The 12,281-nt window shown below is 49.5% G+C and overlaps 1 protein-coding gene across 2 annotated transcripts in view; it reads left to right on the top strand.

Moving 5' to 3' along the window:
• Positions 1 to 10,487, top strand: part of LUZP1 (leucine zipper protein 1) — a 28,435-nt gene extending 17,948 nt beyond the window's left edge. For both annotated transcript variants that reach the window (XM_071453387.1, XM_071453388.1), the window contains exons 2-4: positions 2,536 to 5,791; positions 8,693 to 8,848; positions 9,317 to 10,487. In XM_071453387.1, the coding sequence (XP_071309488.1) occupies positions 2,645 to 5,791; positions 8,693 to 8,848; positions 9,317 to 9,352 (3,339 nt within the window). In that variant the 5' untranslated portion in view covers positions 2,536 to 2,644 and the 3' untranslated portion in view covers positions 9,353 to 10,487. The remainder of the gene's footprint in view (positions 1 to 2,535; positions 5,792 to 8,692; positions 8,849 to 9,316) is intronic.
• Positions 10,488 to 12,281: the final 1,794 nt, after the last annotated feature.

Genomic DNA, 12,281 nt, shown 5'->3' with positions numbered 1-12,281 from the left:
TTGGGTGGGGTTTTTTGTTGTTGTTTGTGGGTTTTTGTTTGTGTATGGATTTTCAATTGTTTGGGGTGGGATTTTTCTTGTTTGGTTGGTTTTTGGGGCTTTGTTTTGGTTTTTTGTTGGTTTGGGTATTTGAAGGGTTTTTTTTTCCCAAAATTGTAAGATAAAGGTAGGCTGAGAAAAATATAAGTCCATACATCCATATCAGATTGTTCAGTACATTTACAAGCTTTATCAGATTTATTTAACAGCTCCTGTTTAAATACCCACCAACAATATTAATTAGCATTAGGAATAGTCCCAGTGTTTGAATCCTGTACCATTTGCTGTGACACTTTAATATCATTGACAGACTGGAGAAGAACAGTCACAAACAGCCAGAGCCATTTAGGCTGGAAGTCCCCTTGAGTTCTCTGGTCCAAACCCTAACTCAAATCACGACTTCAAAGCAGTCACTACCTATGATAATATTTTATATTGGCCAATTCCCCTCAATCTTATCCATGTGCACTTTGTGATACTGATTTGGTCTGGTTTTGTCTCCCAGCACTGAGGTTACTTCAGGCTATGGCAGGAAGTTAAAGGGCCTCCAGCTAGGAGACTTCTTGTAGATCCTTTTGTTTGTAGATCTTATTGTTTGTAGAAGATGTTGCTTTACATCTCCTTCTCCTTATTAAACTAATTCGACTGAGCCTCTTTCCTCTCTGGCAGTAAATCATGTCAGCTGGGGAGGTTCTGGGACGTTCCAGAGCCATCTCTGGTACAGCTCTGAGTCCCTCTGTGATGTCCCCCAGGCTGTGAGGACCCTGTGTGCAGCGTTAGAGCAGTGCCACATGCAGCAGCAGCCCCCAGCCCTGTGCATTTCTGCCTTGGTGGTGCTCTGGCTGGCTGGGGAGGAGGCTGCTCTCACCTGCAGCCCAGCTGCTGCTGGGTTAACCATTAACTCCCAGCTCCTGGCCTGGCAGGGACAGGCCTTTGTTTTCAGACTGGAGTCTGCTCGCTGTGGCCTTTCCTGTGCTGGTCCAGTGCCATTGCTGGGGTTCTGCTGGGGGCTGAGCAGCCTTTCCTGCCTGCAGGCAGCTGCAGTGGCCTCAGTGCTGTGGGGACAGCATGAGGGAAGCTGGTGCAGGAGCAGACATGGCCATGGTGCTAAGGGAGGGGACAGGCACGTGGCCAAGCTGTGCTCAGGACACCAAGGTTCCTCTCCTGGTGCTGCTGGCAGTGCTCCCTTCAGGGGCTGAAGAGCCTGAACCCAACCACGAGGGATGGTGATTGCCCCACAGATCCCCAGTGGTCCTGCAGGAAATGGGTCCCATGGTGGGTGCAGCCTGGGCCCCTGCCTGCCTGGAGATGATCACCTCCAGCCCAAGGCTGTGGGTCAGGTGCTGCTGCCTCCCTTCCTGGCACTGCCTCCTCCCCACATCCTGCTCATCACTGCTTGACACTTTGCAATAGGAAACTCCTGCGTGTTTCCTCTGCAGAGAGGTCCACAAAAATTCTGGAGGTCAAGTCCTGTTCCAAGACAGATTGCCAGAGCAAGGCTGCAGATCAGAGCTGCACTCATCCTGCCTGCACTCAGGTTTGCAGTAGCCCTCTCGTGCTCTGGGCCGTGCTTCAGGCCCAGGGCAGGACAGTGCTAATGCTGAGTGCCAGAGGAGGATTTCAGAGCCTCCAGGGGCCCTGTCCTGCTCCTCCCTCAAAGCACAGGGGGTTGTTTAAAAAGCACCCTGCCAGCTCTGGGAATAGTTCACACTGAGTGTGTCAGTGTGCTGATGTGTTCCAATTGCTGCTCGTGTCAACAGCAGCAAGGAGAGGCACAAGCAACTGCTCATCTCCTGGGTGGGTGAGTGGGTGGCAGCCAAGGGCCACAACAGCTTTGGAGATGGGAGGGAGAAACTTGAAACTCCACTGGTAGAGTGTCCTTGGGATGTGACTACAGCCCAGGTGAAGATTTCTGCTGAGCAGCCTGAGATGCTGGAGAAACACTGGCAGTGTCAAATGGCAGCATGTCCCAGTCCCCTCCATCTGCCAGCTAGCATGGGGGGCTGCCCCATCCTCAGTTATGGCTGGGGTTTGCCTTTTTCTGATTCTGTTCATGAATCTTCATCACCAAGGTGTCTTCAGGAGAGAGGTGCAGTGCTGGGAAGAGAGATGTCTGCTGCATGGGCATGGCTGTGCATAGGGACCTGGACCCTGCATGAGTGACTCTCTACAGCCTGAGATCTCACATGTGAGCAGCTGCCCTGGCTGTGGAGCCCTGGCTGAGGCTCCACTGGTGGTGCACAAACCACCTGGGCAGAGCAGCAGAGGAGAACACTTCCTGCCCTTAGCCATGGGGAACAGGCTAGTTTTGGAAACCCTGTATAACCAAAGTAAATGGACTGTGGCTCTTCTCTGCAATTTCATTTCACCTAATTTAGTACTCAGAAATGTGTTTAATTAAAAAGTTATTTATATAAGCATTGATAGCCTAACTTAAACTGTGAATATATTTCTATTCTGAGCTCTTATATTGATTTTGTGCATTTTTTCTTTCAGGGTGAGATTGCCTCCACTCCAAGGAACAATAACAATACTGGAAATACACAAGGTGTATACCATTCACCCAGCCTAAGAAAAGCTTTGTTCTAAAAGGAATAAAAGAATCATGGCAGAATGTACAGGGTACAAGGAAACCTCAAATCGGCACCTGCGTTTCAAACTGCAGAGCCTCAGTCGCCGCCTCGATGAACTGGAGGAAGCAACTAAAAATCTGCAGAAAGCAGAGGATGAACTGCTTGACCTCCAGGACAAAGTGATCCAGGCAGAAGGCAGCAACTCCAGCATGCTGGCTGACATTGAAGCCCTGAGGAAAAGAGTGCTGAAGATTGAAGGCAAGGATGAAGAAATTAGGAAGGCTGAAGAGCTTTGCAGATTAATGAAAGAAAAGCTTGAAGAGGAGGAGAGCCTCACTCGAGATCTGAAGTCAGAAATTGAACTCCTTCAGAAGAGAATGGCAGAGCTGGAGAAGCTGGAGGAGGCCTTCAGCAGGAGCAAGAACGACTGTACACAGCTGTGTCTTAGCCTCAATGAAGAAAAGAACTTGACCAAAAAAATATCTACAGAATTAGAAATACTTAGAGTGAAAGTGAAAGAACTGGAATCATCTGAGGACAGGCTGGATAAAACTGAGCAGACCTTAACAGCTGAGCTAGAAAAGCTGAAATCCTTAGCCCTGAGCTTTATCACGGAAAGAAAACATTTTAACGAAAGAGAAAAGCAAAATGAAAAAATAATCCAGGAGCTAACACAGAAACTAGAACAAAACAATAAACTAAATAGGGCAGATCAAACTAGAAATGCATCCAACTTGCTAGAAAGGTCATCCAACAATCTCCTGGACAGAAATGATATGAGAATTGAAGATGACTTGACTTCTGCACTGCCTTCTAAGGAGACCAGGAGGAAGGGAAGTGTGGATTACCTGAAACACGTAGAAAATGAAACCAGGAATAAATCAGAAAACCAAAAGAATAAAAACCAGGAAGACAACAAAGTGAAAGATCTCACTCAAGAAATTGAGAAACTTAAAATTCAGATCAAACATTTTGAATCTTTAGAAGAAGAACTTAAAAAAGTGAGAGCCAAAAATAATGATCTGGAAGACAGTTACTTGAGTGAGCAGAATAAAAACAAACTCTTAACAGGTCAGCTAGAAGAAATAAAAATGCAAATAAAGAAACAGAAAGAGCTGGAGAATGGAGAAGTTGAAAATGAAGATACAAGCTTTTCTAGCAGGGGAAAGCATGACAGACCTAAATACAGAGGTGTCATGACTGAATTGGCAGCTGCTAAGCACAAGCCAAGGGAGCTCTCACCACAGCAGCGCCGGGAAAGAGCACGGAACAGAGACTTCTCCCTCAGCAATGACAGCTACAGTGCCAGGAGGGTGCCCAGTCCAAGCCTAATGAACAGAAAAGCAGGGAAAGCTTCTGCTGCATCTGCCCTTTCAGACACTGCTGTCACAGATACAAGAAGGCTGGAAGAGAAATCTTTAGTTTCCACTGTTTGTTCTGGTCAGAAGGAAAGCTGCATGGTGCAGAACGAGGGGAAGAGGTGCAAAGAGCAGCCGTCTGTCCTCAGCAGGTATCCTCCTGCTGCACAGGAGCAGAAGGCTTGGAAAGCACCTTCCAAAGCTGTTGGTGACACAGGCCTGAGATCCAAGGCTGAAAAGCCATCTCAGGTGTTCCGTGGGAGCTGCCAAAACGGTGCTGACACTCGGGATGAAAAGCCAAGCAAAGGAGAATCGACGGGTTCTGTGTCTGAGAAGCTGAAGGCAAGTCAGGCTGAAGTCAGTGAGTGCCTGGGGGACACACAGCTCACCAGGGGTAACCACAGCTCTTCCAATGGCACAGCCTCAGCTTACAGGTACCACGTGTCCTCCAGCGTGTCAGCCTCAGACTCTGCTGTCTCTAAAGCGGAAGCAGCGAGCACCTTTGCTGCATCCCCCTCAGAGGGGAGGGCTAAAAGGGCAGTGATCTCCCAGGAAAGAGAAGCAGCAGACACATCACTCGAGAGTGGGAAGCTTTCCATGCTGACAAAGCGTTCCCATCGCTCCAGGAGTCAGGAGGACCTTCTGCAGCTTCTCACTGGTCTTGATAAAGAAGGCACGGAGCAGTCTTCAAGTTCAGCTGCAGATCATGTAAATATGGGTTTAAAAACTGATTCCAAAACCATACAGAGTAACCAGGAAAAAATTAATTCAGATGAAGAATCAGGGAGAGGCAAAAAACCAACCACTCAGTCAGATTTTGAGACAAGAAAGAAAGTCAGTTCCAAGCAGTTCTCCAATTCTAGGGGAGTTTTTAGAGCTTCACTTTTTGAAAATGACAAAAAAACTGTGAATGATGAAGACACTACCAAGTGCATAAAACCATTAGATGCCAGCACTGGAGAATTGAAATCCAGAAGATCCTTCAGCCCTAGAGAAGCTCTGAGATCAAAAGCCATCATTAAACCTGCAATTGTTGAGAAGGATATGAAGGCAATCATGGGAGGGACTGTTTCAGAGGCAGAGTCAGAAAAACAGAAGTCTACTTTTAAAATGGTAACAAATAAAATGACAAGCAGCATCACAATCTTTCCTTCTGAGCCAACAGCTCCAAGGACCTCTGCAGATACAGCAGCAAAGGAAAGGCACGTTACCACCAGCAACATCAGAGTTGCTTCAAATGAGCCTTCACCATCAATAACAAACAATGTCCCTTCACCCTTTGAGGTGTCAGTTAACAGAAGTACTCTGAAGTCATCTGAGACAGACAGGAGTGGAGAGGCAGTGCTGAGAAGCAAAGCTGAAACAGTGGTCTCGAGAAGCAGCATTATGCTAAAGACTTCTGAACTCCCAGAGAGGAACAGTGAGGCACCTTTGGAGACAATCAGCTGGAAGAGCCACGGCTCGTCAGACGCAGGCTCATCCGAACCCAAGCACGTCACCGTCAGGAGTTCCTGGAGAACAAGACAAGGCCTGCATTCCCTGGAGGACTCTCAAACCAAAGTGGAGAAAAGTGCAACTTTCAGTGCCACAAACTTGTGTAGATCCTCAGTGGACCTTTTAGAAGGGGAAGGGAGTAGTTCAAAGCCAGACTTCCTGGAGCAGACTTCCTCAAGGACAAGTGCCACAGCAAATTCTTGGAGTGCCCCTGAGCTGGGGTCCCGAAGGACCAAAAGTAACTTAAGTGCATCTGAGCTGCTGCCACGCAGGAGCTGTGCCAGTGACCCTGCAGCAGCGGCTGCCTGGCAGCGCACCACGCCCCCTGTGAGTACCCTGTCCTCAACACCCTTCCTGCTGATGAGGTTTTCCAAGTTGCCTGTTCCTTGTAGGCTGCATGATTTGAAATTTTACAGCTTATTTCCTAAGTGCTGCCTCTCCCCAGCTCCTGCTGTCTTCCTTCAGTGAATTCACAATTCACAGCACCCACAGCTTTCTCATGTGTGAATTACCAGATTTAGCCTTCTTGAGATGAGATCCATCTGCTTGGGTCTTGTAATGCCATATGAGTAACCACATAGTAGCATCAGAGAAGATATAGTCACAGCTTAAGTAGGACGTGGCATGCTTTTCAGAGTGACTTTATGTAGCACTTTAAATTTGGAGTAGAAATGAAAAAATGATGGAAATGAGCAGATTTGAGTGGGGTTGTGCCTGAGGCAGAGTTGTAGCTCTAATGGCAGCTGTAGAGATGGATAGAGCTCCACGGTTTCCTCACATGAAGCCAGGCTCTGCTCTGGAAATGCCTCCTGGGCATGCCCATAACAGGTGGATGCTGGTTGGTGACACAAGGCTGCTCCCTCCCTGCTCTGTGCCAATGTTGCACCTGACAAGGAGCAAGAGCCACAAGCACAGCTGTGCTTTCCCTGTTCCTCTGAGTGTCCCAGTGAGGGGAGTCCCTCTGAGCAGTGGCACCTGCAGACACAGCTGGGATGGGCTTGCCCCTGGAGCTGAGGCTCTGGCAGATTTCAGCTGAACTCACTCATTTCAGCAGCACGGGCCCTTCTGGCCATTAAAGCCCACACTGGTTTGGCTGCAGCTCCTGCCTTGCTCTTCATTCAGCGCTTTTCTGAGCAGCTCCTGCTGCTGCCAGTCTGCAGGAGGAAGCAAGCTGGATAATCTGACAGGGCTGGTGGCAGAGGAGATGGGTTTGAATGACTTTGGCATTGACAAAGATGAACTGGTGGAGGTAGGCAAGGAGTTTTACATTTTCAAATCTCTTCCACTTCTCTGGCTATGGGAAGCACAGGAGAATTTACACATAGCTTTGCAGAGAGTCTTTTGCCTGGTGTTAGAAAGTACAGGGTGGCCTTCCAGCTACATTTGGAAACTGAGAATACATTGTCTCCCTGGCCAGGGTGGGTCACAGGGAATCTGTTCTGCTTATTCATGAATCCAAGCAGAGCTGATAGAATTGAAGTTGTTCTTCTGCAGAACAGCAATTCATGTGCTTGGGAAATGAGAGATCCATTCCTTGGGTGTCCTTTATCCCAGGAGTTTCAACTCACTGAGTTCATTTACAACTGAGTTCATGTGTGGCTGGTTGCAGAGCCATGAGCAGTGGGCACTCAAGGATTTCTTTTCAGTTTTCCCCCTGGCAGCCCACCCAGGGCTGAGTGTAGCTCTGCAGGTGCTCTCCAGGCTGCTGTCAGATAAATTTGCCAGATAAATTTGTACTTCACAGCAGCTGAGGTGTACCTGACAGAGCAACCTGGTCTCTGCCTGCTCAAGCCAAGTACATCCAGGATGAGCTGGGTTCCAGCCTTCCTGTGTCAGGAGAGCAACCACATGGTTGGTTCACACAGAACTGAGCTCAGGATCTCTCTCTGTGTCAGACTCTGCAATAAAATCACCCTTGGCACCACACAGTCACAAACCTCTTGGTCATGGATTGTGTACCTTAGTTTGTAAATGAGGAGTATGGAGTTAACCTGAAAGACTGCAGATACTCAATTGGACTGGAGACAGCAAATTGTATGCAACTTAAAATGTTGCATGTGCCCTTGGAAAAAGCCCTTTGAGGGGTATCTTCAGGTTTGCCATATGCCTCCTGTCACAGCAGCTTTTTTCTGCTGGGATTTGTGTTTCAGTTAAAGATGTGGCTTTTTCTCTGGCAGAAGGCTGGACCCTGAGCTGTCCTATGAGGTATCACTGTCACCTCTTTCCAGCTCCACTATCCACAGTCTGACATTGCCTTGAGAATCTTATGTGGGAAACATGAGACCTGTGCTGTTTGTGCCAAAATCTGCCTTCCTCTCTTCCATTGCAACCTTCCCTCTGTGTATTGCTGATTGGGGCAAATGTCTCTTAGGGAGCTACAGGAGGTATTGACTCTCTGGAGCCCCAGGGAGCAGGAGGTGCTGATGGATGAGTGGGTGCTGCAGCCTGGGGAGCAGCTCCCTCTGCTGCTGGCAGCTCCCTGAGGACCTGAGGCAATGCAGGACCTGGAGCAGCCACTGAGTTTGGGCTTCATGTTTCACAGAGTGGAGTCTGTATTCCTCTGGTGTGATGTTTGATGAAAATTAGTGCAAATGTGCTGGAGGCAGGGAGCAGATGAGCAGCAGCAATGTCAGATGAATGCGAGGTTTTCTTATGCCTCTGACATTAATCCCTGGAGCTGGGCTGTCTGCTGCATAAACTGGCAAAATTTTAAAGGTAGGCTTGTCTTCAAGGGAAGCCATCATCTCTTCCCTGATGGTAGAAGTGCATCTGCTGGAAGAGTCTCCCAGGCAGTGTCCAGGGATGTTTCTGACCCTTCTCTCCCCTGCTTTGGGACTAATGCACAGGGCATCTGTAGTGGGCTGACCCTGGCTGGGTGCCAGGCTCTCACCAAAGCCCCTCTCCATCACTCCCCTCCATAACTGGACAGGAGAGAGAAAACAGAATGAACCTTTCCATGGACCTCAGTAATTTTGTCAAAGGGGTCTGTGCTGGTTTGTGACCATGCACCCCTAACTTGGGTTAAAATTACTGGTTCTTGAGAAAAGATCTTTATGAAATAGCACATAAATAAGGCCACGGCAGAGCTGGCCTGGTGGTTTAAGTCCCTCCTTGCTAAAAGGACTCAAACCCACACCTTACACTGCAAACCTGGCACTAGGACCCCAGTGCTGTTCCAGTTCCTTCACAGACCCTGGATCCCAATCCTTTTTATTTTCCTTTGCACAGGATGAAAGCAAGGATTTTGTGTCCAGTTCCAGAAGGAAGCAGTATGGCTCTTCTGAGTACCTCCTCCAGGCTGACAAAAGGACAGCCACCAAGGTGGAGCTGCAGGACCCTGAATCCAACTCCCCTGCACCAGCAGGGCTCCAAGGAGAGGAGCAGGTATGTGAGGAAAGGGAGTTACAGGGCAAGCAGCCAATATCTGAACTGACCTCCCAGACAACTTAGAGTTGTCCAAAAAGTCTCCACTCTTGTGGGAGAAATCAAGTCTGAAGTTAGCACTTGCCAGGGGGGGAGTGGCTGATGTATTTTGGGTTAGAAACTTGTTTCAGCAAGCTTTATGGCTAAGAATATTCTCAGATAGCCAAGTGGTACTGCATCTAGTCATCCTTGTACATGAATCAATCAGGGATGGAAAAAACCTTTGGAGAGACACAGGCAGAGTCCCTGCTTCAGCTGGCAGCTTTACTCTGCAGCTTTACTACAGCTTTACTGCTGGAGTGTTTGCTGCTCTGCCACCCAAAGGACTGTGGTCCTGGTGGCATTTGGGATGGTTGCCAAGGGCAACAGCAATCCTGAAATGGCCCAGGGCAGCTGTGGGCAGCTGTGAGCTGGGTTTGTCTCTTGCAGGGCACTGCCCGGGTTGGCCGGACCTCGCGGAGATGAGCTGTGCTCCCTTCTCAGTGACCATGTGAAGCAAGAGGCAGGACAGTACCAAGCTCACAGGCACCACCACCTGCTTGTAACCTCTCCAGAGGCTTCAACCAGCCTGGAACCAGTTTTGTAACGTGATTTGAAAGGTACAAGAGCTTTACCAGTGAATTCTTTTTCTTCATTGCTGAAGAGGCAGCTGCAGAGACTTTGCTCAGGGGACTCCCACTTCTCATCTCTGTACCTGCAATCTTAATCTTCCCTGTAGGATGATAGGTCTGTCTCCATATGGAAAGTCTGACTACCTAAGCCTCTCTGAACAATGGTACTCCTTGCACAAGAGAGAACTTTCTGTTCACTTGCATTCACACAAGATCCCAGCAGTGTCCCTGTGATTGCACCCAGCAGCCCATGTCCACCACGACTGAAGGCTTTCAGTTCATATGGAGAGTTTGCATTTTCCTAACACACCCTTGCTGGCTGGGGCAGTGGTCACCTCAGCACCCTTAGTCTCCAGGCAACAGGAGACTGTTCCCCACTGGTTACTTAACAAATTGAGAGGGAAGGAGAGCAGAAAATGTTGTTTAGAAGGAGTTGGTTCCCTATCACTGTCAGTCTCTGCAACAAGCTTTGCATGATCATCACCAGTTGAGATCTACACCAAGAAGTCATCCAGTGAGCCAGAGCAACACAGCAGGGACACCTCCTCCTCCTGGGACCAGGGTCCATTTATCGGGAGCTTTGTGTGTTACACTCTGCAGGCAACAGCTCTGTGGCTTGTGCAAGGCACTTGAGCCCTATGAGAAAAAGAAACAGGTGCTTTCCCTCACAGACAAGCAGAATGTCCTTGTTCCTTCCCAAACAGGGTGGAGACAGCTGGATTGGACCCTGAGCTGATCTGTGGTAGCTTTGGTCTGTGCCTCAACCCCTGTCTGCCATGCCTGGGACCCAGGTATGGTCAGAGACTGCTCAGACACAGAGCTGTGTGTCCCCATCAGTGCAGCTGCTGTCACTGTGGGGCAGACAGGTCCCCACAGCCCCAGGAGCTGCTCAGGCCACCAGCAGCATTGTCCTGAGCAAGGAGATTGCCCCTGGCTCTCACAGCAGGGCTCTGGCAGTCCTTCCTTCCTTCCTTCCTTCCCTTCCCTTCCCTTCCCTTCCCTTCCCTTCCCTTCCCTTCCCTTCCCTTCCCTTCCCTTCCCTTCCCTTCCCTTCCCTTCCCTTCCCTTCCCTTCCCTTCCCTTCCCTTCCCTTCCCTTCCCTTCCCTTCCCTTCCCTTCCCTTCCCTTCCCTTCCCTTCCCTTCCCTTCCATCCCCTCCACAACCACCTCTGGCACCCCAGTGCTGCCTGTCCCTCTCTGCAGCAGGACAAGGAGAATGCTCCAGACAGAAAAGGTCCTTGAGCTGTTTCAGAGGTGCTGTGGGAAGAGCTGCACCCCAATTGCTTCCCTGTCTGAGCTGCACCCCACACTTGTGCCCATCTCCCAGCTGTGCAGGAGCAGGTACCAGATTGCCTGTATGTACCTCCCTGTGCTGCAGCTCCTCCCTGGCCTGGGAAATGCACACCTCAATTCTGAGAAGAAAATTAATCAAAAAAAAAAAGGAAAAAAAAAAGCAATAGAGCTGGTAGCAAAATATCTATGAAAACATTTATATAAAAGGGATGTGTTTTAGTGACATGATTATTTTTTTTATAAAGATTGTTTGGAGGAAGGGAAAAATTATTTTTGGAAAAAAATGTTTCTTTTTGGAATTTTAAAGATGTTTTCCCAAGTGTATATTTTTAACCCTTCATTTTATTCTTTTACATATCATGACATATATGTCAACTTGCATAACAAGACAAAAAGATGTTTTTAAATTAGTACTGAGTGGCAGCTCTAATAATCTTTAAATTATATTAAAATAAATTGTATCAACTGCTTTCTCTTACCATTGACATGGTAGTGCTAGTAGAATGAGATAATGGGAAAAAATTTAAACTCAAACTCCAAACTAAAACTAAAAGAAAGTGAAATTCTGAAGCTAAATTCAGACTTCTTATTGCCTCCCCCTGCCCCGTTCATCAGGAAGGACTGGAAATCCTTATGGATTGTGCAATCTGAAAGCAGTGGATGTACCAGTCCTGTGCAATGGCTGTGTCCTTCCTGAGCCCCCTGCTCTGCTCAGCACCCAGAACCAGCTGGATTGCTCAGCAGCAGCAGCAGCAGCAGCAGCTCCCCCCCTGTGTGTGCCCTGCTCCGTGCCCAGCAGTGCCCAGCCCACCACAGGCTCTGCCTCTGCCCCTTCTTCTCCTGTGCCCTGCAAACTAAACCTGCTCCCTCAGCTGCCCAAATGCCTCACTCTGCACCTGCTTGCTTACCCTGGGAGCAGCTGGGAGGCACCTTGGGGTGTCCCTGACACATCTTGGTGTGTCCCTGACACATCTTGGTGTGTCCCTGACACATCTTGGCGTGTCCCTGACACATCTTGGTGTGTCCCTGCCTCTTCAGATGTCACAGGGATTCCCTCTCTGCTATTGAGCAGCTCTCCACCTGTCAGCCAGCCACAGAGGCTGTGGGAGAGCCACTGCTGGGCACTGCTGTTGTGTCTGCAGAGCCCTGCAGGGTGTGGGGCTCCCCCTGCCCTCAGAGCCCTGCAGAGTGTGGGGCTCTCCCTGCTCTCAGAGCCCTGCAGGGTGTGGGGCTCCCCCTGCCCCCAGAGCCCTGCAGGGTGTGGGGTTCTCCTTTCCCCCAGAGCCCTGCAGAGTGTGGGGCTCCCCCTTTCCCCAGAGCCCTGCAGGGTGTGGGGCTCCCCTTGATCTCAGAGCCCTGCAGGGTGTGGGGCTCCCCCTGCTCTCAGAGCCCTGCAGGGTGTGGGGTTCCCTCTGCTCTCAGAGCCCTGCAGGGTGTGGGGCTCTCCCTGCTCTCAGAGCCCTGCAGGGTGTGGGGCTCTCCCTGCTCTC

This window comes from Agelaius tricolor, unplaced genomic scaffold, assembly GCF_023055355.1.
Source record: "Agelaius tricolor isolate 1412-34295 unplaced genomic scaffold, bAgeTri1.0.p SCAF_36, whole genome shotgun sequence".
Classification (NCBI taxonomy): domain Eukaryota; kingdom Metazoa; phylum Chordata; class Aves; order Passeriformes; family Icteridae; genus Agelaius; species Agelaius tricolor.
The sequence above is the reverse complement of the archived record's forward strand: the minus strand, read 5'-3'. Positions and strand labels throughout refer to the sequence as shown.